This window comes from Crinia signifera, chromosome 12, assembly GCF_055691185.1.
Source record: "Crinia signifera chromosome 12, ASM5569118v1, whole genome shotgun sequence".
Taxonomy (NCBI): domain Eukaryota; kingdom Metazoa; phylum Chordata; class Amphibia; order Anura; family Myobatrachidae; genus Crinia; species Crinia signifera.
In genome coordinates, this window is record NC_139228.1 from 34075554 (window position 1) to 34103471 (window position 27918).

Here is a 27918-nt window from a genome sequence, read left to right on the forward strand (position 1 = left end):
GTTTTGCCTTGGGGGATTTGAGGAATGCACAAAACAAAGGTTTATTGTGTATTACTTTATAAATTTCGGGTTGTTGGGCGTTGCATTAATATCTGTCTGCCAGTCTTTATGTTCCCAATCAATTAGTCAGGCCTACGTTCAGCGGAAGCAAAAGTGGGACACAATAAATCTGGGTACTAAGCGTTATTTGCTAACGATATGCATGATAATTATATAATAACAATATTATCTTGCATATGGTCTATGTGTACCAATTAACTATGCAAGCTCCCACATGTTGCTAGTGACCCCCCAGTCGAATTGATCTATATTGGCAACGACTGCAGGTTCAGTGGGGGAGGGGGGGTGACGTCACTGAACAATATCTTTAATTAGGCACTGCGATCAGATAACCACCGTCCGCCAGAGTGAAATCCTGCCCGGTGCACGGCTGCAAATCACGCCAATCCGATTAATGTAATGCCAGCACTAGGCATGGAATGGATTAAACATCCCAGGCTGTGTGTGTGACCCTTGGGGAGCATGTGACTCGGGGATCCAATAAGGTGCTTGGGAATGGCAGAGTTAGCTGAATATTGGGTCAGGAAAGGAAGGAGTCTTCCTCTCTTTCCTGCTGAAATTTTCCCGCCCTCCCTTCCCTGTGATAATTGATTTTAAATGGGGGGGGTTTTGGGGTGTTTTAATCGCGTTGGCTGATAGGCGGGAAAGAACGGCAGGTTAATAGTTTCTTAGCCTTCATTACCCGTTTATGCAATGTATATAGATTGTTTTCGGTGCGCTCGCCTATTCATTGACTTAGGCCTTTCGCTCGATCTCCCGCTCGGGGGCAGCGAGACCACCTGGCTGGGTGGTAGTCAGTGTAGTAGGTTGAGTGGATACCGCTTGGTAGGGTAGTTTGATTACGTATGCTGAGTTTGGGGGTGGAGTTTAGTTTAGTAGCCGTTCTTTCTTGGCCACCATTTATTTAAATTAGTTTAATCAAATCAAAAACTAGCTTAAATATTCAAATAATAAATCAGCTAACAATTTCTGCCAAACCTATGTCTCCGAGTCTTTATTTCAGGTTTAATGTTAAGATAAGTTAAGTTAAGGTTTAACATGCTAGAGGTACACACACATGAGGTGCTAGGACAGCGGTGGCCAACCGGTCAGAGGCAAAGAGCCGAAAAATATCTGTAGTCAAGCTAAAGAGCCAACAACATGCGCGCGCCTTCGACGCGCGTGCCAAAAAAGGGGCATGGTCTATTTGGACCCCTTGGGTGGGTGTGATATACATATGCCCCCAATAGTGCCAGATACACATATGCTCCCACGGTGCCAGGTATGCCCCCCACGGTGCTGGGTATGCCACACGGTGCCACAAACTGCTATGCCCCCACAGTGCCAAAAAAGCTGGTATGCCCCCACAGTGCCAAAAAGCTGGTATGCCCCCACAGTGCCAAAAAGCTGGTATGCCCCCACAGTGCCTCAAACTGCTATGCCCCCACAGTGCCACAAACTGCTATGCCCCCACAGTGCCACAAACTGCTATGCCCCCACATTGCCACAAACTGCTATGCCCCCACAGTGCCACAAACTGATATGCCCCCACAGTGCCACAAACTGCTATGCCCCCACAGTGCCACAAACTGCTATGCCTCCACAGTGCTACAATCTGCCATGCCCCCACAGCACTCACCGTTGTTGCTGCTGCTGCCGGGCGTGGAGAGGACAGTCTGGTGTTCCCCTGCAGTCCTGTCATGTCACTGAGGGGAGGAGAGCACAGCACACCGCGCGTCTCCTTCCCCCCCTCACTTCCCTGTGACTGGGCCGTCCACCAATCAAAACTCGCGGGCCAGCTCCTGATTGGCTTCTGGCCCGCAAAATCTGATTGACGAATGACCCAGTCACAAGGATGCACAGTGAGGGGTAGGAGAGATAAGCGATGCGCGCTCTCCTCCCCTCAGAAGGAGAAGGGATTTGAGGAACCGGCAGCGGGTGATGGGGAGCGGCGGGCAGCAGTGGGAGCAGGAGCCACACAATAGCAGGGGGAGAGCCGCATGTGGCTCTAGAGCCACAGGTTGGCCACCCCTGTGCTAGGATGTTTAATGTATATCCATACGCAAATTCCTCCCCATCTAATGATTTTCCCAGTCTGTGTGTAACCCAGAACCTACTCTACCAGTGTGTCAGAAACAGGCTGATCGAAGCCGGAGCTGAAAATGTTTGGGGGGCATGTCGGACAATTCCCTGACACTCCTGGTTATCAACCCCAAATACCGGCTTCCTGTCAGTCAAACAGCACTCTGCTTTTGTTTAAAAGAAAGCAGATTTTTGTAAATTTTTGGCTGTTTGCGTGATGCACGCCTACTGTGATCCATACGGATGTACAGTCATTCGATAATCGGTCACTGCAAATATGCACAACAGCGTTCAGGTGTTGCTGAATAACCCCGCACAGAGGGTATCATTAACCCCTTCCTGACACAGCATGTTTTTGCCTTCCTGACAGAGCCCTTTTTTTCAAATCTGACATGTATCACTTAAGTGGGGATAACTTTTTTTTGCTTTTACTTATCCCAGTGATTTTGAGATTGTTTTTTCGTGACACATTGTACTTCAAGTTAGTGGTAAATTTTCGTCGATACAGTCCGTGTTTTTTTGTGAAAAATACCAAAATGTCGGAAAAAAATGGAAAATTTAGCAATTTGCAAAATGTTAAATTTTCTGCTTGTGAGACAAATAATCATACCACTCAAAATAGTTAATAACATAGACCATATGTCTACTTTATGTTTCCATCATTATTTCAACTTCCTTTTAATTTTTTTGGACACTAGGAGGCTTACAATATGAATAGCAAATTTTCACATTTTCAAGAAAATTTCAAACACTGATTTTTTTAGGGACCAGTTCAGTTCTGATGTGACTTTGAGGGACTTGTATGTGAGACACCCCCATAAATGATGCCATTTCAAAAACTGCACCCCTCACAGTATTCAAAACAGCATTTTGGAAGTTTGTTAACCCTTTAGATGTTTCACAGGAATTAAAACAAAGTGTAGGTGAAATTTCAAAATTTCATTTTTTTTGCAGATTTGCAATTTTAATACATTTTTCTAAGGAACACAGTACATTTTACTAGAGAAATGTGACTAAAAATTGATTCCCCCAATTCTTTTGTTTTCATAAATATCCTATATGTGGCCCTAGTGTGCACGTTGACCAAACCACAGGCTTCATAATAGAAGGAGCACCTACTTGATTTTGGAGCCTCCTTTTTATGAGATTATTTTTTAGGCACCATGTAGGTTTCTAGGCACCATAAGATGCTAAAAGTTAGGAACCCCCCCACAAGTGACCCCATTTTGCAAACTACACCCCTCAGGGAATTCATCTAGGGGTATAGTGTACATTTCAAACCCCCAGGGGTTTCACCAATTGTGGTACAACTGGGCAGTGAAAATGAAAAATTAATTTTTTTACACAAAAATGCAGTTCTGGCTCCAAATTTGTCATTTTCACAAGGAATGAAGGAGACAAAGCACCCCAAAATCTGTGCCCCAATTTCTACCGAGTACGGCAATGCCTCACATGTGACCAAAAAATACCAGTTGGGTGCATGACAGGACTCAGAAGGGAAGGAGTGATTTTTGGATTTTGCAGCTCAGATTCTGGTGGAATGTTGGTGGGTGCTATGTCGCATTAGCAAGACCCCCGAAGCACCAATACAGTGGAACCCCCCCACAAGTGACCCCATTTTGCAAACTACACCCCTCAGGGAATTCATCTAGGGGTATAGTGTACATTTCAAACCCCCAGGGGTTTCACAAATTTTGATACAACTGGGCAGTGAAAATGAAAAATTACATTTTTTTACACAAAAATGCAGTTCTGGCTCCAAATTTGTCATTTTCACAAGGAATGAAGGAGACAAAGCACCCCAAAATCTGTGCCCCAATTTCTCCCGAGTACGGCAATGCCTCACATGTGACCAAGAAATACCAGTTGGGTGCATGGCAGGACTCAGAAGGGAAGGAGTGATTTTTGGATTTTGCAGCTCAGATTCTGGTGGAATGTTGGTGGGTGCTATGTCGCATTAGCAAGACCCCCCAAGCACCAATACAGTGGAACCCCCCCACAAGTGACCCCATTTTGCAAACTACACCCCTCAGGGAATTCATCTAGGGGTATAGTGTACATTTCAAACCCCCAGGGGTTTCACCAATTTTGATACAACTGGGCTGTGCAACTGAAAAATTAAATGTTTTACACAAAAATGCAGTTCTGGCTCAAAATTTTTCATTTTCACAAGGAATGAAGGAGACAAAGCACCCCAAAATCTGTGCCCCGATTTCTCCCGAGTACGGCAATGCCTCACATGTGACCAAAAAATACCAGTTGGGTGCATGGCAGGACTCAGAAGGGAAGGAGTGATTTTTGGATTTTGCAGCTCAGATTCTGGTGGAATGTTGGTGGGTGCTATGTCGCATTAGCAAGACCCCCGAAGCACCAATACAGTGGAACCCCCCCACAAGTGACCCCATTTTGCAAACTACACCCCTCAGGGAATTCATCTAGGGGTATAGTGTACATTTCAAACCCCCAGGGGTTTCACCAATTTTGATACAACTGGGCTGTGCAACTGAAAAATTAAATTTTTTACACAAAAATGCAGTTCTGGCTCAAAATTTTTCATTTTCACAAGGAATGAAGGAGACAAAGCACCCCAAAATCTGTGCCCCGATTTCTCCCGAGTACGGCAATGCCTCACATGTGACCAAAAAATACCAGTTGGGTGCATGGCAGGACTCAGAAGGGAAGGAGTGATTTTTGGATTTTGCAGCTCAGATTCTGGTGGAATGTTGGTGGGTGCTATGTCGCATTAGCAAGACCCCCGAAGCACCAATACAGTGGAACCCCCCCACAAGTGACCCCATTTTGCAAACTACACCCCTCAGGGAATTCATCTAGGGGTATAGTGTACATTTCAAACCCCCAGGGGTTTCACCAATTTTGATACAACTGGGCAGTGAAAATGAAAAGTTACATTTTTTTACACAAAAATGCAGTTCTGGCTCAAAATTTTTCATTTTCATAAGGTATGAAGGAGAAAAAGCACCCCAAAATCTGTGCCCCAATTTCTCCCGAGTACGGCAATGCTTCATGTGTGACCAAAAAATGGCAGGACTCAGAAGGGAAGGAGTGATATTTGGATTTTGCAGCTCAGATTCTGGTGGAATTTTGGTGGGTGCTATGTCGCATTAGCAAGACCCCCGAAGCACCAATACAGTGGAACCCCCCCACAAGTGACCCCATTTTGCAAACTACACCCCTCAGGGAATTCATCTAGGGGTATAGTGTACATTTCAAACCCCCAGGGGTTTCACCAATTTTGATACAACTGGGCAGTGAAAATGAAAAGTTACATTTTTTTACACAAAAATGCAGTTCTGGCTCCAAATTTTTCATTTTCATAAGGTATGAAGGAGAAAAAGCACCCCAAAATCTGTGCCCCAATTTCTCCCGAGTACGGCAATGCTTCATGTGTGACCAAAAAATGGCAGGACTCAGAAGGGAAGGAGTGATATTTGGATTTTGCAGCTCAGATTCTGGTGGAATTTTGGTGGGTGCTATGTCGCATTAGCAAGACCCCCGAAGCACCAATACAGTGGAACCCCCCCACAAGTGACCCCATTTTGCAAACTACACCCCTCAGGGAATTCATCTAGGGGTATAGTGTACATTTCAAACCCCCAGGGGTTTCACCAATTTTGATACAACTGGGCAGTGAAAATTAAAAATTACATTTTTTTACACAAAAATGCAGTTCTGGCTCAAAATTTTTCATTTTCATAAGGTATGAAGGAGAAAAAGCACCCCAAAATCTGTGCCCCAATTTCTCCCGAGTACGGCAATGCCTCACATGTGACCAAAAAATACCAGTTGGGTGCATGGCAGGACTCAGAAGGGAAGGAGTCATTTTTGGATTTTGCGGCTCAGATTCTGGTGGAATGAATGGTGGGTGCTATGTGGCATTAGCAAGACCCCCGAAGCACGGTGAAATGATGAACCTAATAATCCATAGATGTGTGGTATATTTTAAAACACTCCTTTATACATAGGCCGGGTTTGTCGGGGCAAGTGTCACACTGGAAAATAGTTTGCTTTCTTATTCCCTTTTTATAGCAAACTTTGCACCTTTTTTGTGTCCTGCCCTTTTTTCCAGTGGAGGGGATTTCATCAGGAAAATGCTGCCCTGGTACAATACGGGGGACAGTACTAGAAGTACTGGGGCCCTCTGCCTGCTGGTTCCCAAATATTAGGCCCTTTATGACTTCCTCTTGAAAGTGCATAAATGTCCCCCTCTGGCTGGTAGAACGGAATAGCACGTAAGCGTTATACAGTGCCATCTGGATGATATACGCGGCCAGCTTCTTGTACCAGATTTTTGTTTTCCGCAGGGCACTGTACGGCTTCAGTACCTGATCTGAAAGATCCACTCCGCCCATGTACCTATTGTAATCCAGGATACAATTAGGTTTTGAGGTGTGGGTACTGGTACCTCGTACAGGGACGGAGGTGGTACTGTCTCCGTGAATTGTTGTCAGTATAAGGACATCCCTCTTGTCCTTATATTTGACCAACAACATATTTTCGGTGCATATTCCCCTGCTTTCACCCCTTCTCATTACTTGGGCAATGTGCGTTTTTGGGAGGCCTCTTTGGTTCTTGCGCACAGTACCGCAAGCTGCTGTACCTCTTGAACCAAGGGCCTTAAACAGGGGGATGCTGGTGTAAAAGTTATCCACATAGAGGTGATAACCTTTATCCAGGAAGGGGTGCACTAAATCCCAGACAATTTTTCCACTAACACCTACGAGGGAGGGGGGGCATTCTGGCGGTTCAATTCTTGAATCCTTCCCTTCATATACCCTAAACCTGTGGGTGTACCCTGAGGTGCTTTCACACAGCTTATACATTTTTATGCCATACCTTGCCCTCTTACTGGGAAGGTACTGGCGGAATTTAACCCTTCCTTTAAAATGTATAAGGGACTCGTCTATGCAAATGAATTTATCTGGGATGTACATCTCTTCAAATTTGGCACTGAAGTGATCAATGACCGGCCTGACTTTGAATAGCCGGTCAAAGGTGGGATCATCTCTGGGTGGGCACTGTGCATTATCGTTGTAATGCAAAAATTTAAGGATTAACTCAAAACGATTCCGGGTCATGGCCATACGGTAAAGTGGGGTGCTGTACAGAACATCTGTACTCCAATATTGCCTAATTTCTGGCTTTTTTACTATGCCCATATGAAACACCAGACCCCAAAACGTCATCATCTCTACTGCATCTACAGGGGTCCACCTAGCAAATGATGACGTGGGGTTTTGAGCAATAAACTGCTGGGCATATAAATTACTTTGGTCCACCATTAAATTTATAAAATCATCAGAGAAAAATAATTTGAAAAAGTCAATTTCTCTGAGACCTGTTGAATCAAATTGGATTCCTGGGATGGCCAAAAACTCAGGAACCTGGGGCTCAAAATTGTCTGGTGGTGTTTCTGGTAGTGAAATGTTTCAACACGTGTATAGTGTAGGGGGGGGGTACAAACTTTATTTCAATGTAGTATGTAGTATGTAGTGTGTAGTGTGTATGTAGTGCAGAAAAAAAAAAAAAAAGGTCCTGCGCCAAAAATTGAGCACAGATGTTGGTCAGTAACGTCCGTCACTGAACAGCGCTCAAAGGCAACAGGAATTTGATCAAAAAAATTTGATCAAAAAAAATTAAAAAAAGACCCCACAGCACCCTCAAAAAAAAAAAAAAAAGGTGATCAGTGATGCGACACTGATTACCAGTGAGGGGCAGCAGGTGCACAACCTTTGGTGCAACTGACAGTGCAACTGGCAGGTATATATAAAAAACAAACCTCTGCACCCCCAAAAAGTTGCTGATCACCTCAGATATAGTGATCAGCACAAAAGGGGGGGGGCAGCAGACACAAAATATAGCACTCTCTATCACTCTCTGTCACTATCTCTCTATCTCTCTCTATCTCTCTCTATCTCTCTCTATCTCTCACTATCTATCACTCTATGACACTGCAGCAGCAGCACTGACAGTTATATATATATAAAAAAATAACCCCTGCACCCCCAAAAAGTTGCTGGGGGTGCACAAAAAGGGGGCAGCAGACACAAAATATAGCACTTTCTATCACTATCTCTCTCTATCTCTCTATCTCTCACTATCTACCACTCTATGACACTGCAGCAGCACTGGTATATATATATATATATAAAAAAAAACCTGTGCCCCCAAAAAGTTGCTGATCAGTTAATTTATACTGATCAGCACAAAAGGGGGGGCAGCAGTCAGTTGCACACGCAGTACAGCTGTATATATATAAAAAATATATAGCACAATCTGTCACTATCTCTCTATCTCTCTCTATCTCTCCATCTATAACTCTATCACACTGCAGCAGCACAAAATGTAGCACTCTCTGTCACTAGCCCTCTCTATCTCTCTCTATCTCTCTCTCTCTATCTCTCTCTATCTATAACTGGAACACACTGCAGCAGCACAGCAGCACAACACAGCACAGCACAACACAGGAAGTCACAAGCTCCAGGAACGCTAAAAGCTGTGATCAGGTAAGTATTTTGCAAGGATCAGGTCAGTAAAACGGCAGATTGGCACGGTGACCGCACTGCACGCAATTCCAGACCGGAATGGCGTCTGCAGTGCAGTCACCGTTAGTTTAAATCCCCCTCCATGGCTGTGATTGGTCCGTCGGTCCGACGAACCAATCACGGCCTTTGGGGGCGAGTTGGGTGAGGTGGGGTGACACCAGTGTCACCCTTACACCCCGTGGTGATTGGTGCTGTACTTTACAGCACCAATCACCACCGATCCCTGTGTCACCGGCGAACGTTATTCGCCGGTGACACAGAAAACGCTGTAATTGGCTGTTCACACTGAACAGCCAATCACAGCGATCGCCGACGGGGGGGGCGGCATCGCGGCCCCCCCTGGGCATGCAGGGACATGTCTGCTGTCAGGGACAGTTAAATGGCATGACGTACATTTATGCCATGTGTCGGGAAGTACTTCCCGACCATGACGTAAATGTACGTCAAATGTCGGGAAGGGGTTAATGATATCACCAGTGTCACGATTCATATAGTGTGTACACTAAAATGGCCGAGGAACTGTAAAACTAAAAAAATATACAGCATCAATGTGATAATAATTTCAGAGCCAAATAACATCATGTACATAATATAGATAAATCTTATATTTGTCTTGATACAATAAGTTATGTACAATGTTGGGAGTTGCTGAAACCCAATCCGTTATTTCATTTCAATGACAGCTTGTTAGTATTGTGTTTGCGCGCTGAAGTCCTATTCTTAGGTAATACAACAAAATAATTGCCTCGTTAAGGTGTGCGCTGCAGACGAGCATGTTTTGGCTAATTAAGTAGATAGTTAATGTCCCAGTTTATGAGTACTGCACAAATGCATAATTGATAAGCTGATAAATAATGTATCGTAACTGTATCTTGCGACAGCATAATTAATATGACATCAAATGAACGCAACAGTACGGTTATGGACGTAATGATAAATTCATTGATTTTATTTAACTCCGTAACTTGCCTGCAATTAATATTTAGCATTTGGTCCCATAGTTCTCGACGGCTGTAAGAATTCCTTTTGTTCAAGTGCTTTTTCTATTTATATATTGTAGTGTTGCTAAAGGTAATTGGACTTTAGACTTTATATCCCCTTGAAACTAAAAGTTATAAAACTGCTATATAAAATTACTTAAAGATGTCTCTTTAAATCAATTTTTACTAAAAAAAAGTATTTACAATGGCAGGATTATATAGCAGGAAAATGTTCTGTATGTTTTGCGTAAATTATAAATCAGGGGCCAAATGTAATAGGGTGAGAGATTTTGAAAAAGTTTTCCCATGTTTTTAAAGCGGCAATCGCATGGCAAAACAAGGTTGATCTTGCCATGTGATTGTCGCTTTGACAAAAAAAAAAAATGGGAAAACTCTCCCAAAATCTCTCAATGTCTGATTCTCACACCCTATTACATTTGTCCAATAGTTTTATGGCAGGGCAAGAGTAAGGCTTTTCAGCACCCTAGGCAAAACTTAAGCCTACTGCCCCCCACTTCATACTGCTACCAATAAAGGCCCATACACACTTGAAGATTTTCATTTCAAAAGACTTTGCCAAAATCTTTGATAGATATATCTTTCACCAAAGTAGTGCGTACACACTGAGCTATTGTCCCCAAAGAGCAAGAGATTTTCAGAAGGGCGAAAGACTTTGCTGAAAATCTTTCATTATAAATGGGCTGGGTTTGAATTCCAAGGGTTCCGACGTGGCAGCCCTCACCGCATCACCCGCCAGCCTCCCCCCCGTGGAGCCATGCAGCGCCGGCCGCATCACCCGCAGCCCCTTCCCTCCCTCGGAGCAATACCCCGTGGAGCAACGCGGCACCCGCATCACACCCCCTTCCCCCGTGGAGCGAGTAGTGCCGGAGCGCCCCCCCCGCCTGGGACGCTACCTGGCCATATAATATATATATATATTATATATAATAATATATATTATAATATATATTATATATAATAATATATATTATAATATATATTATATATAATAATATATATATATTATATATAATAATATATATATTATATATAATAATATATATATATATATATTATATATGTTATATATAATAATATATATATTATATATATAATATATATTATATATAATAATATATATATTATATATAATAATATATATATATATATATATATATATATATATATTATATATAATAATATATATATTATATATAATATACAGTTCCAATATGCTGGCACTCCGGTATATAAGTAAAGCAGGTGCCTTCCCAAAACAATAATGCAGAGAATCCAGCTGGGGGGCGGCGCGAATACACTTTTGTTTCATGACCATTTGACTGCCTTGTCTACGTTATTTTGAGTGCCGCCCCCCAGCTGGATTCTTTATATATAATATATATATATATATATATATATATAATAATATATATATATATATATATATATATATATATAATATTTGCTGCCTTTAAATTAATACATTGGTGGCAGTGGGCAGAAATATATAAACATTGGTGGTCAGTGTGTTTAGCTGGGCAGACAGCACTTCTGTGCTGTCTGCTCCGTGTTGTGCAGGGCGGGGGGCGGGGCCAGCCGGGTGTTCAACCTGGCCGGGGAGCAGCAGCAGCGCCAGCCGGCCAGAGGGAGAGCTGACAGGCGTGAGTATGACAGGCGAGGGGGCGAGGGGGCGGGGGGGCGGTCCGCCGGGCTGAAAGTGGTTAATCTTTCAGCCCGGCAGGCGTACACACATGGCGATGATGGATGAAAAACCATCCATCATCGCCTCATCTGCTGGTAAAACCAGCAGATGAACCACTTTCCTAGCGATGATGCGGGAGCGCGCATCATCGCTAGTGGGCAATCTCTGGGCCATACACACTAGGCGATTTTGAGCCGAAAATCGCTCAAAACGGCTGTTTTGAGCGATTTTCAGCTGAAAATCGTCAAGTGTGTATGGGCCTTAACACTTTTTTCAGCCCCTCAAGTGAAAATGTGAAGGTGGTGTCTAATTAGTTTCACAGCCGCCACCTTCATTAATTACAATAAGGATGTCTTCCTTATAGAATTCCTTATTTTTGTGATCGGCATACTCAGTAGCGCTCCCACAGATTCCTGCGCCGTAGGCGGCTGTCTAAAGGCAAAGCCGGCCCTGTCTTAAGGCACGTACGCACTACTAGACAATACTTGTAAAAGATATACCCGATAATGACCAGTCATAATGATAATTTTGTGCATATCATCCAGTCAGTAGGTATTATGGGGATAATTCAGCATGGCTATAAGTTCACAAATCGAGTGTTTATAGAAAGGCTGCGCATGCATACTATACTCATCACACACGCGTGAGGGGAATTTAGTGGTGTGTCTAGATTGTACACACACAGTGGCCAGAGCTTGACTGACAGGAAACCGTGGTTTGGGGGTGGTAACCTGCCATTTTATGGGTGTGTCTACAAAAACCGTGCGTCCTAAACCCCGCCTTTCGTACGGATCGCTCACTCCGTCCGAATGCGGTAAGAAGCTGTCCGAACGGACCGCAAGTGTATTTCTCATGAATACACCTCCTCCATCTCAGGGAACCTCCCCCATCATTCGATGGTCGCAGACCGAGTGGTCAGGCAGCTCCCGCAACCTCAGACCACACGGGCATTTCTCCGTGCAAAAGCAGGGATCTGGGCGGGCAGCTGACATCTGGCAATGTCATATGTCCACCCCCTATACGTGCGTCACGACTGCATTACCATACGTACGCCTAGCGTTTTCATGGGAACGCCCATGAAACGCGGGGTGTAAACATATGGTAATGAGCCCAAACAGCCCTTCATGCCCCTCTCCACCCCCTGTTCGTAGTGTACACATTTCATGCGGATTTTGGACGTGCGTCCCGTTTGCACATGCGCAGAGACGCCTCTGCACATGCGCAGACACAAAACATCGGCGGACCAACCGCACGCGGACATTACCGCACCAACCAGAATAAGGGCCAATGAGAGGTGCCTTTCTTTCTGAAACCTGAGGTGAGTATTATAGTTTGGGATTTAGCAGTCACTGGTTTATATTGACCCAGAGGTAGATGGTGTATCTTGAGGTGGACTTCTGCTCTTTCTAGCAAGGAGTTTGCTGTGCATCCCGATTGTTGTTAAGGGAAGGTAGGCGAAGTTGCCCGCATGCTCCCCAGAGCCCCCGCACCCCCTTTCCTGCTGAGACAAATGCCAGAATTTGCAGCCCTCCGAGTAGAGAGTGGGCTAAAATGACACACATTGTCATTTATAGCCCCACCCCCTCCCCCTCCCCGGAGAGCTACGAACTGTAGAGTTTTTTTGTGGAGAAGGGATGGGGGTTGGTGATGCCACAATAACTCCCCCCACATCTTACTCTCTCTGCACGTTACATCATTACAGCATGGTTTTGCCCATTTTGAGAACAATTTTCCCTACAATCAGGTCTGAATTAGGACCAATCTTACGGCAGCTTACGGTTAAAAAAAAAAAAAAAAAGTAATTTCTCACAACGGACACTTATAGGGACTTGAAATGTCTTCTATGTTTTCTTTGACGTAGGGCCCTGGGATCAATTAAAGGTCTATTGGGAATGTGGAACCTTTACTGTGATTGCAAGTTTGATGATTGGACCACACTAGAAACCAAATCAATTTCTGTTTCAGGGAAAACCAACTCTGCAAAAATGTCAGTTTCACTGACCACTGTCAGACACTGATTTATTCCATACACATCCCTCCAATGATCTTAAAGTGGTACTTTTGTCTAGCACAGCGAAACAGGCAATGACTATCATGTCGCTGCTTCAGACTGTGTCATATGCAATGATCAGGGGCACTACTAAATTATCATTCAACCTGAGCCACAGTCCCACAATAGAAGGTAAGTGAAGCTCTGAGTTTAACCCTAAAAGCAGAATATTGCCATTTTGGCTTAACAAATAGGAAAAATTTGAAAGCTACGGGAGCAGCAGGGACATGCAGTCAGGGGAGGCAGGGGAGGCAGAGCCTCCCCTGTCATAATGATGAAAGTAATAAAAAGAAGATATTTATATATCTTCTTTTATTATTTTCATCATTTCTCCCTCTCCGGCTGCCTCCCACCCTCTTACACTGCTGCATGTGAGGGTGGGAGGCAGCGGGAGAGGTGCCTCCCGCTGTTAACATTGAGATTCCGGGCAGCGTGGGGCGGGAAGGAGTGGGCAGGGGGGCAGGGTGCAGCAATGGGCTGTAAAAGCCCATTGAATATGAATGGGGAAGCGGCATTCATACTGGTGCCGCAATGACAGCGGCACCAGTATAAACGCACGCCCCCAGATGTGATTGGACAGCGGATCCAGCACTGGATCTGCTGGCCCAATCACAGATGCAGGACCGTGAGAGGATGCAGCAGCAGCGCGGAGTCCGGCGCCTGCTGGGAGACTGCCGTTGTCACTCACCCGGACCGGCCGCCGTCACCGCCGAGAAGATGACAGGTAAGTCCGCCGGGTGGTGGGAGGGCAGGTGGGGCACGCATGTACCGGCGGCGGGCGGCCGCTGCATACCTATGTATGGATACATACATAGGTATGCAGCGGCCACCCGCTGCCGGTACATGCGCGCCCCACCTGCCCTCCCACCAGTGACGTGCGGTGAGGTCAGTGCCTCCCCAGGCAATGACCTCACCGCACGTCACTGGGGAGCAGCTGCTGCAGTCTTTAAGATAGGAACTGCGGCAGATATCTCAGTTGTACAGTTGATAACAATCAACTGCACCACAAATGTAAAAACAATGTCAAATAATGAAAAATTTGTGTGTTACCAATTTTCAGGGCCACGTTAAGGGTTAGGTGGTTCTGGGCTGATAATGATCAAGGGCCTGTTGTGAGAAGTGGAGGAGGTGTGACCAGATCTGTGTGGGTGTGGCCAGCACAAGGTGGGCATATACACCCCTACACTAAGAGCACCAATGTCTCCTTAATGATATATAAAAAAATAGACTTATTTTTATGTGGAGGTCTGGAGCTGTTGTCTCATCCACCCCATTGTTAACTGCACTCTTGTAATGCTCTATTGTGAAATTACTAGGTTCTAAAAATAAAAGGAATACTTAAAAAAAAAAAAAAAAAAAAGCTTTAAGTTGCCAAAAATGGCAAAAAAATTGTAAATATGTATAAACTATAATATGCAGTACAAGAAGTAAGAATCTGGTTAGCGGTGTTGGGATGCCGACACTCATGATTCTGGCATCGGTATTCTAACACTGGCCAGAAGACAAACTCTGGGATCATAACATTGCTCACAATCTCAAGGATGATCAGTGGAAACCATTTTGAACTTCATGGAGAAGGCTGTGAATACTTTTGTACTTTTTTTCACGTCATTATGGGGTATGGGGGAGGATGTTTTAAGCCTTAACAAGAGATAAATGCAAGGGTGATAAGGAGAGATAAACGTCCAGCCAATCAGCTCCTTACTGACACTGACTTTTTTCAAACACAGGCTGTAACATGGCAGTTAGGATGTGATTGGCTGGATGTTTATCTCTCTTTATCAACCTTGCATTTATCTCTTGTTAAGGCTTAATACATCTGCCCCATTGTGTGTAGAAGTTTGAGAGGAAAAAAATGAATTTATTCCATTTTGAAATAAGGCTGTAACATTATAAACTGTTAAAGTGAAGCGCTGTGAATACTTTCCAGATGCACTGTATAACCGCTAAATGCTAAAGGTCAACTATCAAATGTCAGAATGTTTTGCACCGTCATTGGTACACATACTGTATGGTTTCTATACCACTCAGCTCATTTACAGGAGAAAGCCTCTGCTCCCAAATGTACTTAGAACAGACCAATGGGCCAAATGTAAAAGGGTGTGAGAATCAGAAGTAGGGAGAGTTTTCTCATTTCTTTTAATGCGGCAATCATTTACACTGAAATACCAAGTTGATTTTGCCATGTAATTTATTGCCGCTTTAATAAAATGGGAAAACTCTCCCAAAATCTCTCACTTTATGATTCTCAAACCCGAGGACTTTTTTTTTTAAATGTGGCTTGACAAAGTTCATGGTAAATGCTAAGGTAAAGGTCACATTATCCTATTTGTATAAAATATAATAATGCAATAAAGTGCCTTATACACAAAAGATGAAATTGTCTTAACTGTCTGTGGATTTTTGAAGGGACAATCATTTATCTCTCATCCTAACCTACTGTTTATACCCACTTCTTCCCCTTCTGTGTCACCCCTGTCTGTCTAACCCTCCCCTTTTAGAATGTAAGCTCTCACGGGCAGGGCCCTCTCTCCTCATGTGCCTTTCTTAGAATATATAAACCACTGCAACCCTGATGATTGCTTCACTGTCCTGTCCCCTGGAGCAACTATCCATATTAACCATGTACTTGTCCTAAACAGTCTTGTAATGTAATTCGTTGTGTTTTTGATTATAACTATGCTCTGTAAAGCGCTGCGGAATCTGTGTGCGCTATATAAGAAACTGTTAATAAATAAATAAATAATAAATAAATTTATGAGGCAAATGTAAATGAATGCCCCTTTATAAAAACCTCTGAGTTTGGCGGCTGTGCTATTACAATTGGCCACTGTTGCTGGACCTTTAAAAAATATCAAATGGGACTCTTTCCTGCAGTAGCCCAAATGGAAGTGTATAATATAATTAAAGATGGCCACAACTTGGACTGGACCTGCTAAAACACTACGTTTTGCCCAATCCTAAGGGCTATATGTGTCACAGTTAGGTTACAGTACTCAGTTGCAGGGGGCGGGTACTTTTTACCCAGGCCCGGGTCTGCTGGAGAGACCCGGGCCTGCTTACTCTTCCCCAGTTGCAGGGAGCTGGGTAGTGGGAAGAGAGTTGACAGGCTGCTGCTGCTGCAGCACAGCATCTCCCCCCAGCTCAGCTCATACTGCTCAGTGCCATGTGCTGAGCTGGGGAGAGAGGCAGCCCGTCCTCTCTCCCCCCCTGTCTGCAATGCCGCCCTCACCCTGCATCCCGCACAAACTGAGTTATTTTTTTTCCACAGGGCTGTGGCTGTGTCCCCCTCCATTTTACCATGGCCCATGTCACTTTTATTCACCTTTGACTGTACTCCGGGGGAAATGTATTATAGCAACACACCCTGACAAAGCGGTGGAGTTAACTCCCTTCGGCGGTCCCCATCAGAGCACCCAACTCTTCAGCTGAGTGCTGACCTGCTGTATCTCCCTTACCAACTGGCTCCAGTGCACATGTGCGAGATCACACAAGATCCGGTTCGGCACGCAGCCCAGAGTAGGGATGGCCAGGGCAGCCGAGAGGGGGAGGGAGTGGGTACTAATTACCCGGGCCCAGGCTTGCTGGAGGGGCCCTGCAGGGGCCCTGGTCCGACCCCTCCCTTCCCCCTCCATCCCTCCCAGGTAGCAACAGCAGCACACACTTCTACAGCATGTGCTGTGCTGATAGCAGGCTCAGCATGAGCATCTCACTGACAGCATGTTAGCTCATGCTGAGCCTTCTGTCAGCACAGCACATGCTGTAGGTGTGTGCTACTGCTGCTGAGTTTAGAGTTTTTAGAGTTTTCTTTCATCCTCTTCTAAACATTTTGGGGGTGTGGCCTAAGTGCGGGAGGTGGCCACACCTCCCACACCCCAAAATTTTACCGGGCCCGGCATTCCTCTAGGCTGCCCTGGGGATGGCCATCGTTGCCATTGCCATCAATAGTTGCCATCGATGGCAATTCTGCAACTTCCCATCGATAGTGCTAAACTATGCAATGGATGACCATCGATATTTTTACATATCGATGGTCATCCATTGTGTTTGATTGATTGGCCTGTGGGCCAATCAAAACACGGTGGGCGGGGCTTTGCGGGTGTCGGGGCTATGCTCCCTGTCCCGGTACTTAAAAAAAAAAAAAAAAGCAAAACATCGTTTTGCTGTTCCATCGATGGAGGGAAACCATCTGGTTCTCCCCCATCGATGGCAAAAGTATTCGACACCGGCCATGAACCATCGATAACTTCGAATCATCGATGGTCGATGGCCATCCCTAGCTCAGAGCGCACACCCGACACAGTTAAGGACAGCGCTCTCCCTGCTGTAATGGATGAGCAATGACACCTGCAGCTGTTGAAATCAGTGATACTGACATTCATACATCGCATGTATATCGGCTAACAAAAAATAATACATCTACCACTCAGGTTACGTGTGGCCGTCCCTCCCAGGTGGGTGTGGGGAGACCAAATCAATGGTGCACAAAAAAGAAGTATACAGACATATGCCTTTACATTTTTGGTTTGCATTCACAGTATGGAAAAAGAAAGTCTTATGCAAAACAAAAATATGACTGTACACCCAAATCCATAAGCCTCATTACACTGCAAACACCAGACCCAGTACAGTCTGACACACACTAATTAGTGACTTAATGGTGCATTGAGAATCTTTAACCTTTTACAAAAAGAATATCATCTGAAAAGTTAATATTTTTGCCAAATCCATTTTATCAGCAGATGTTGAATTACACGGATATGTCATTGTAACCAAATGCTGAAAAAGTTTTTTTTTTAAAAGAATTTGGGTTGAAAATAATATACAGTGTAGAGTACTTACAATGTGAAGTACAGTTAAGTTTCGCAGTTCATTTGAACCCTTGAAGGTGGGATAATGAATGGTCAGCAGTCAGCCAATCAGGAGTCAGACTGGTTCAGCGGGTCCATGCATTGCTTTTGTCCTTAAGGGCAATGTATTCCTTTCTTGGCTGTTAATGTCTTGATTAATAGTGCCTGTATTTCTGTAAGACCTAGAGGGCATTTCTGACATCTTAAACAAAGTCGGCCACATCTTAATTATATTTGGACAATTTGGCAAGGAGAAGGAACCGTACAGAATCACAATCTCCCAGAATGGGGACGTAATCTGCTCCTGAGCGGTAACTAGAAACTGTAGTGTATGGGGCATGGAGGCAATATCATGCACACCAAGCCCCAATTGTAACAGAGGAACCAAAACAATTCCCTACGCTATTCTTCAGATTTGCACCCTAGACGGCTGCACGTCTTTTTATGTTAACCTACTGTATATCACTTATTCAGTGTTTTAGGAACCCCCTGACCATCGGTGCCCTAGGCAACCACAGAGCTTGCCTAGCAGCCCTGTGCGCTACCAGATGCTAGCGAAAAGATGGTACAAGGTGAGGGAGGAATGGCCTAGGCAGTAAAGAGCCATGCTGGGCCCAGGTACTCTTCAGGAGGTGTGGCCTAATCATGGGAGGCGTGGCCATGTGCCCTTAGAATAAAATAGTACTTTTAGTACCTGCCCTGGCCACACTGCAGCCCAGCACACAGCAGCATGTGCTGGGTTGAGAAGAGCTGCTTTCTCCAGGTAATTGGGGTGGACCAGGGCCCCAATATCAAACCTGGACCCAGGTAATTAGTACCCCCTCCCCCTTCTGCTGGTACGTGGGGGCATTTACAAATCATACTGCAGTGGTGCCAAGTATAAAAACACTTTTGTAATTTAAATATAATGTAGATTCTATGAAATGCTTTTAAGAAATATCTTTAGGTTTCTCAGACTATAGATTGCCCACCTATTTGTCTTTTAGGGGTCAATTTACGAAGGTGGGAGTTCTATTGTAGGTGGCCTGTTGCCCATAGCAACCAATCATATTCTACTTCTTATTTTTTAGAAGTTTGGTTGCTATGGGTAATATCGCATCTTCAGTAGAACTCCCGTCTTAGTAAATGTGCCCTAGCAGTGCAGACTAGCCTACTAGAAATAATTTTTCTGTGTGAAGATCAAAAAAGCCTCCGGCAGCAAAATGATGAGGAAAACCGAAGCATGCGATGGAGGTATTCTCAGGCCAGAGCCGTTCCTCATCGCCCAAGTGCTTTCTTTGGAAGATAAATGCTATTGCAGTGTGAGTACATGACAGTGTAAGATGAAGCTGATTATACTAGGACAAAATATGCACTGTCAGGTGTCCTGGAGACAAATCTGCTGCAGAGGCGATGATCAACTGCGGTGCTACTAGACTAGTCTAGAGGTATCGTCCATCTACTGCTGCGTTCTCCGGAGTCCAGCTAAGGCTTTTCTGATACTTCTCATTATGATGATTTGTGTTTAAGTCAAGACTGCATTAAACGCTGAAAAGATGCTTTGACGGTAAAACTGAAGTGATTACAATATGTTTGTTCATCTGCTGTTTTTCATTTATTCTTCTGTGTAGCAACATTGGTAGGTCAAAAAGGTTAGCAGAGCAGCAGAAAATAGAAGCTGTTCAGATGCATCTATTCATGGTTATGCCCCCATACTCCGGGGCAAACGCAGGATTTTCAAAAGGGGGTTTCCAGAGGGGCAGAGCAAAGCACGGAGATGGACACTTAGATGACTCAGTATATGCCGGGTCAGTTAAAGTATTATAGATAGACCAAATGCATATAAATAATAATAATAATTATATATATATATACAGAGTTTCAATTTAAAGACCGTATGGCCAATCACAGCTCGGCCATAAGAGTACAGGTAGCAGTGAGCAGCCAGTGGCACCCCACTGTGCTGAGAAAAAACATAGCATAGCCAGCATAAGATCCAAAATAATAGACCATGTACCCAGTAATATTAGAGGAGGGAACAGAGGCAAACGTCTTTTGCAGGCAGAATCCAGTTGGATATTCATGTTGGATACATTATCCCCGAAAAGGTTGAACGAGCAGCATGGATTACAACACTTTTTATAATAATTATGGTTAGACAAAAAGACGCCTGCGCTATGATATTCCTAGTTCCCTACTCCCCTGACCGATTAGGCAATTGAAACATTGTTACGATAGTATAAGAAAAAAAGAAATGCATCTTTTTATGTATATTTGCGTGTTGTAACAATTAATGTAATCATGTATTGTCTTTTAATCACGTTTTATTTGCACACATATTGCTATTTTTTAGCCTCAAATATGGCTTATATTAAGCCTCTTAATATTATGCACATTTATTGACTTGTTTACTTTTGTTCCCATAGTTACCTCTCTGACAGCGGCATCCAAAGCGATGCTTGGGTCTCAGACGGCGTCAGTGAACGCGTCAGAGGTGGATGACGTCATCAGTGGGGGACTGAGACGCTAGAGGACGGCGGGTCCCTCTGTGGGATGTCAGCCACTGTGCGGTGTGAAGACAGACGCTGGGGAGACATCTGAGCTGGCGAGGGTGATTGATTGGGATTGTGTGGTGGGGGCAGGCTCCCTGTTAGAGCATTTAAACTGTTCACTTGGTTTTGCACATTGATCCCTGAGGATGGGCGTGAGGGCCCGAAACATGTCGGATAAGATGTTTTGAATACACACAGTATTTTGCACTGAAAGCCGTGAGTGCCGTCCCATCATTCCTACAGTACATATACATACATATATATACATACAGGGTAGGGGTGGGTGAAGCTTTGATGTCCCGAGGGTGGTAGGGGGTATTATATCACCCGCTCAGCATGTAGGGCCTGGATCAGCAATTGCCACTAATTACCCCTTTACTGCACAGATGGTGGGAGATGGGGTGGGAGAAGGGGGCATTGGGCTGAATGAAGGGGCCCTAATACATAACTTCCAGGGTGGTAGAGGATGTTTAATACGCAGAGGAGGGGTGTATAGTGGAGTGGGCTTATTATTCATAATTTTCTGGTGGGAGGACAGCTTGCTTGACTGCAGATATCTCCAGATTTCTTAAATTTTAATGGAATTAAAAACTAGAGAATCCCACCTTACAAATGGTATTGGGGACTAGGGGATCAGAGTTCAGAAGGCAGAGCAGTCTGCCAACAATTATATAAAACTACTGTACATACCAGGTGTGCGGAGCTGGAGCAGTAACCAGCTGCTGAAAGGCTGATCTCTCTGGTTCTGGGAACATTAGAGACAAGCGACTAGTGTCCATCAAAGGGGGAGAGTCCCAGCTTTTGGAAAATACCCTTAGAAAAACTCTACATCAGACAGAACCTGAAATATCTGACTGGGAAGAGCAATTAACAGGCTTGGATGGTGACCACTGCTTTGAAGTCAGATATCTCCGGTTCCCAAGGGCCGATTTTTACAATTCTTGTACCCATGGAAATAGGGGACCCTCAGCTTTCCTCCAGGGGGGTTTCTGGGTACTCAGAAACCCCCATGTGTGCAAATGGGATGCCGAGGGCATCATCCTGCAAAGCTACACCCCCTTTGTCGAGGTCACGCCCTACTATTTGTAGCACGCAGGGAAGCAATTCCCAACACGATTTGTTTGAGAGTGACTTCCCCTTGATGAAGTCACATGAAGACTAAACGTGTTGGTAAATTGCTACACCTGAACCTCTCTATACACTTTGTCTGCATTAATAAATCTGTGTATTTTATCCTTTGTATACCCATTGCGGTGATTTATTGTTATGGGACCAACGTGCTCTAAAGAAGGTTATTTGACCAAGATATCTTATGGAGAACTACTTTTTTAAATGGTACACACTGTTACAGTTATGGTATAATTTTTAATGAATAATTATTGTTGCAGTTTTGCGAGTAATCGCAATACTACAACTGCCAGTGATTGCATGCATGAGATCGCACAGGGCAAGGCTGATATGACTGCAAGATGTTGCTTGCACATTGCTATTGAGCGAGCGCTTTGCTACATAACAAAGCACTTGCACATTAAGGGTAGCCCCCACGGCTGTGCAACCTAGCTGAGAAGCCAGTCGTCAGGTGGCCATGTTTGGATTCCTAGCGGCTGCACTTGATGTCACTGAGCCACCACGGCCTGTCCCTGAAAACAGTTCAGACACTCGTGTTTTGTCCAGACTGCGTCCCCGCAAAGCTCTGTTACTGCCCCCACAACGCAGAGTATGCGCCGTATCGACACACACAACCCTTAGACTGTGCTCGTAAGAGGGTGTACTTGCTCAGAGTAGCAAACATTGCCAAATAGTGATGTTTGCAAGTCTGCGTATGAAGCTGAATAAGGCCCAACGTTGTAAGAAATGTTGACTTTTTGGTAACACAACCTCGAAAGTATCAAGATGCCAATGCCAGCATCCCGATCAGTGAGGGTGATGGATGGGGGATGGGGGATTAGTATTTAGGCACTAGTGGATGGTTAGGGTTAGGCTTGTGGGGAAGGGGGGGTGGAGTTAGGCACCTAAAGGGGGGATTAGGGTTAGGCTGCGGAGCAATGGAGTTAGGTTTGGCCGGCTTAGCAATGGGCACTAGCCGGGAGGGTTAGGGTCAGGCTGGGGATGCAGGGATTAGATTTAGGCACTAGTGTTTGATGTTAGGGTTAGACTTGCGGGAAGGGGGGTTTGGTTTGGGCGGCTTAGCGTCAGGCAATAGTGGGAAGAGTTAGGGTCAGGCTACGGGGGTGCTGGTTACAGTTAGGCTGGGGGGGGGGGGTTTGCTAAGTATACTTACATGACCCCTTGTCAGGATTTCCTCTTTTGGGATGCCAGTGTCGGTATTTGGACTGCCGGCATCTCCACCGCTGGTCATCCATATGTATCCTCTTCTGCAGTACCATTTTAAAAGATATCCCCCAATAAATACAATAATTATACTCATGTCTAATATGAGAAAAGATATCCGTACTATACTCCTCTAAACATTAATAGTATCTAGCTTAGGGGGGTTATTCAATTAAGCGTGATGACTGTAATGTGGCATTCTGGTATCACAACCAGTAACATCACTAGTTTTTCCTCCCAACCAATAGAGATGTGCAAGAAAACTAGCCATATTGCCAGTACTACAATTGGCAAATACATGTGCAGTCAAACATTGCCGCAATGGTAATTAACACATCCCGTGTAACTGAATTGCATCCTTAATGTTCCACCAACGGTCATTTGACACGAAAGAAATCACGAGACACAATGTCAGATAGCGATCTCCTATATCTCCAGAACTAAAGTAAAACATTCTTGTAATGACATTTTAGCAACAAAGGGCGGATTATTTTAGAACTTGAACAAAATAATTTCCATCTAGAAACAGAGAATTAATTAAACCCACTTCCCACTACCTCTTCCCCTGCAGCAAGTGTAATGATCCTATTCCCAAGCCAAAGAAAATGCTGGTTTTAAGATTTTAATCAGTTTCATACACAGGGAAATGAGGAGAGAGTGTAAGATTGATTTACTGCATATAGGAGTTTTCAGCTTTAAACTAAAACTGTTGTGTCCCAAGGGATTTCAGTTAAATGAAATTGACGTCTTGCATCGCTAAGTTCAGGCTGATTTCCAACCTACAAAAGCCTAAAGCATAAATGGCAAATATTCTAAGTATGAGAGAGGTGATAGATCTATTCAAATTAACCCGTCCAACCTTTATGCAGCAAAGGGGAAGATTGATTTCCGAGCCAATAGCACAGTGCAAAAATCCTTTATTAAGCAGCTTATGTTCAATTTCACACCCACAGCTGGACACGGTGATTGGGTCGACCACTGATGGTCAACATGGCTTAGGTTGACCCATGAAATAGGTCGACATGGCTAAGGTTGTCAGGGTTGGAATGTTGACACAAGCATTAGGTCGACAATGGGAAGGTCAACATGAGTTTTTCACATGTTTTGTGAGCTGACTTGTGCCGACAGGCGGTATTTCATGCCCTACCACCCACTATGGCATGGTGGGAGAATAAAATAGTCTGCCGAGCAAAGCAAGGCACCGTGCCCGAAGCATGGCGAGCACAGAGGAACACTTTTACGTTGTCTATGTTGACTATATCATCATTCAGGACAAAAAAATGTGAAAAACTCATGCTGACCTTGTGACTGTCAACCGGGTTGGGTGAAATTTACTAGGATGAGAGATTCAAAAAGTGAGAGATTTGGTAAGAAATCTCCAGTGTTTTTTTTTAAAGTGGCAATCAATTACAGTGCAAAATCAAAGTGGTTTTGCAGTGTAAATGATTGCCGCTTTAAGAAAACTGGAGATTTCTTACCAAATCTCTCACTTTCTGAATCTCTCATCCTATTAAATTCCCCCCTTTGTTTTTGTTTTTTATTTTGTTTTTTTTTAAAGATGACCAAGGTTAAGGTGCAGATGCTGATGGAGTTGACAGTGCTATGCAGATAGGTCTGTATGGAGGGTAATCCAGAAAATCACTTTTTGTGCATTCACACTCCCCATTTCATGGTCGAGTGGTCTCCCTACCCTATATTCTAAATGCTCCATGTTATGGTTGGTTTCCGTGATTGGGTGCATTGTTAAAATAACCCTATGAACCAAAATTCTGCTGACGTTGAAGTGAGGAGTGTTATTTGATTCTTGAATGAGCAGAAAGTGAGATCTGCCAAAGTTCAATGTAAGCAGATGTACGGTGATGGGAGAAAGTGGCGTGACATGTTTAATAATGGATTTAGAACATGCATGACAATGATCGGCCATTTTGGGTATGATGTTATGGATCATATGCCCCATCATCCACCCCTTGTTCCAAGCGATTGTCACCTTATCATTAAGCAAAATGAGCGTGTTTCAACCCCCATTTTTTTTATAATTTTGGGGCGTGCCCAGCGCTCTCCTTGTGACTGAGCAGCCCATAGCCCCCTCCCTCTTCCCTGCCGCGGTGATCTCCTGCCCTGCTGCCTGTGGGAAATTGCCACCTGCGGGAGGGACAGTGTGACAGTCTCCAAATAGTGGGACTGTCCCATTGTAATTTGTAAGTTGGGAGTGATGTCCAAAGAGTACTAGGTGGAGAACATGCGGAGGTAAGTTTTTGCCTTGTGGTTGGGATATTATACAAGGGTATTCCAAACTAACATGGAAATATGTTGGGTGATGCTGAAGGAGGCCCGCATGTCGGCGAGCCACTCCGATCTGAAAAAGTAAAGCAGGGGTCTCTTTGTTGCGGTGCATGCTTTTTGTGATGAAAATTTGCGCCCCCAATTCCAGATATCCTCTAGCATCCTCAAAAACGGTCTGCTGTAAGGGGGCGGACATTTTGTGAGGGCCATTTTTCATTACCAGCAGGAGGAGCACTGGGACCACAGTTGAATAGATCTGCAGGTCCCGGCAGCGGTGCAGTGCAGCGATAGCCCCAGCAGACCCCTGGTGCCCATACTTATTCAGCGCCTCCCCACCACCGCGGGGTCTGCGGGGCTATTGTTACATTCAGTGCTGCTCGCTGGGCTGCATGTGTTCGGAGCCTAGCGAGCATGTTAGCTCCGCCCTGCTGAAAGCACACCGCCCATCGCGCCGATGCTCATCACATATATACTGACATAACGTAAAGGGCAGCTCTCCGCTGCTGACTGGACTTCCTCGTTTCTGGGAAATCCAACTGCGCATGTGCAGAGAAGCTGGCGGCCGTGGGGCATGCTGGGAGTGATCAGTGTCGGATCCCTCACACAGCAGTGCTGTGTAGAAAAGCCCATAGGCTTCTATGGGGTTTACACCTGCAGCGAAGTCCCACCAGGAGGGGCTTTAGCAAATTTGAAAATGCATAAAAAATCCAGAAAACTGTTTTTAACGCATTTTTTTTAAAGTACATCCGGCCCGTGGTCTTTTTTTCCATATCGCAACCTAATAACGTTAAATTTTATAAAATACTTGTTTTCCGTAGCACAACGTTACACTGGCAAATCTTATAGAATATGCTGTGACTGAAAGCTCGTGTCAGGGAAATACTATTATTCGTTGGAAAAATGAGCATTACATAGTGAATAGAGTGCAAAAAATGAGCATTACATAGTGAATAGAGTGCAAAAAATGAGCATTACATAGTGAATAGAGTGCAAAAAATTAGCATTACATAGTGAATAGAGTGCAAAACAGAGGTTTAGACATTTAAAGAGCAAAGTGTCTTACCCGTTTCCTCAGGTTACAGGTCAATGTAAGGTTCCTAGAGAATGAGTTTGCAAAGGCTGTGTAGAAGTCCAGGACTTTTAGCAAAGCTTCCCGTTTAATGATGTGTAAATCACAGTACGTCAGCGCTCGGACATTGGCGCAAGCATGAGCAAGTGTGGTCTCTTTCCAGAACACATCACCAAACACATCCCCCTTTCCTACAGAAACAGGAGAGCAACACGTCACAGAAAGCATTGCAGATACTGAACAGGTCACAGTATTTTCCTGTATTGCGGTTTTATTACTAGAAAATATGTCTACTATACAGTATATATCCGTATTCTTCACGCAACCATTATAGTAAACTAAACAAGACATAAAAATGATTGCAGTGGAACTATTTCACCCATTAACAACATTGTACAGTTTATCTGTAGGCCCCAGTCATTAAAAAAAAGGGTAAAAAATATTAAGTTACATATGGGTGGAACAGTAAGGCGGGAGGATAGAGTGGTGGAGACCATGACATTGTAGACTAGAGTATGTGACTATTTTTACTAATGTGTTTACTGTTGAAGCTTCAAAAGAGTCACCTAGAGTAGATAGGAAATAGAAGTCGTGTGATAACTTTACACATACACACAGAACACACACCGCTGCTCCCATTGCCGCCATCCGGAGCGGTTTCTCTTGCATTACAAGGGTAGCGGTGGCTGAGAAGGAGCCAGGTGGAGCGGAGTGGTATATTACACAAACAAGATTTGTCTTACTTGTGTTGTAGACCACCTACTGGAGTACGGACTAGGATTTCCCTATAACAGTATATTATTGCTATATCCCAATATTATTGTATGTTCCTTTCTTTTTTCGAGAGACAATTGATCAGGATAACTGAGGAAGGAACTGACCGTTTTCTTTAAGCGCCTGTGGACTTTATGGTGAAAATTTTTATTTTGCATATATGCACTGGAGGTGTATTTTGGGGACACCTACACCTAAAAAGTTTACTAGGGCAGCTGTAAGCTCACTATAAGGGTTTATTCCACTTTCTATTATTTTGCTCTGTCAAATTCTTATTTGTCTGTATTCTTGTATGTACAGTAGATCTTAGCTAAAATGTTGCATGTTTTCAATATGAACAGTACTAGTACAACAGGTATTTTACTGGTTTGTAGGGCTATGTGAATACGCAAAAGCATAGTACAGAAAACTGAAATATCTGCAGGTTTTGCTTTGCAGCAGCAGCAGCACGAAAAGGTGTCAAATTCATCTCAACGCGTTCTATAAAAACATCAATACAAGCAGGATGGTGTCTCTGCCTTATGTGAACATAATATACTCCTATCATAGTTGTCTTCGTGAAGTCAAGTGTGGATACTGCTGTTCTCAGCTTTCGCTGGTTTCATGTCCTGATGCTGTCACTGAACAGTACAGAATTATTATGCAGGTAACAATCTAGTTATTG

General features: G+C 44.2%; 1 protein-coding gene across 7 annotated transcripts in view; it reads right to left on the bottom strand.

Moving 5' to 3' along the window:
* KCNH5 (potassium voltage-gated channel subfamily H member 5) overlaps window positions 1-27918 on the bottom strand; it is a 523150-nt gene that overhangs the window by 16753 nt on the left and 478479 nt on the right. For all 7 annotated transcript variants that reach the window (XM_083167681.1, XM_083167680.1, XM_083167679.1 and 4 more), the window contains one exon: window positions 26475-26671. In XM_083167681.1, coding sequence (XP_083023807.1) covers window positions 26475-26671 — 197 coding nt within the window. The remainder of the gene's footprint in view (window positions 1-26474; window positions 26672-27918) is intronic.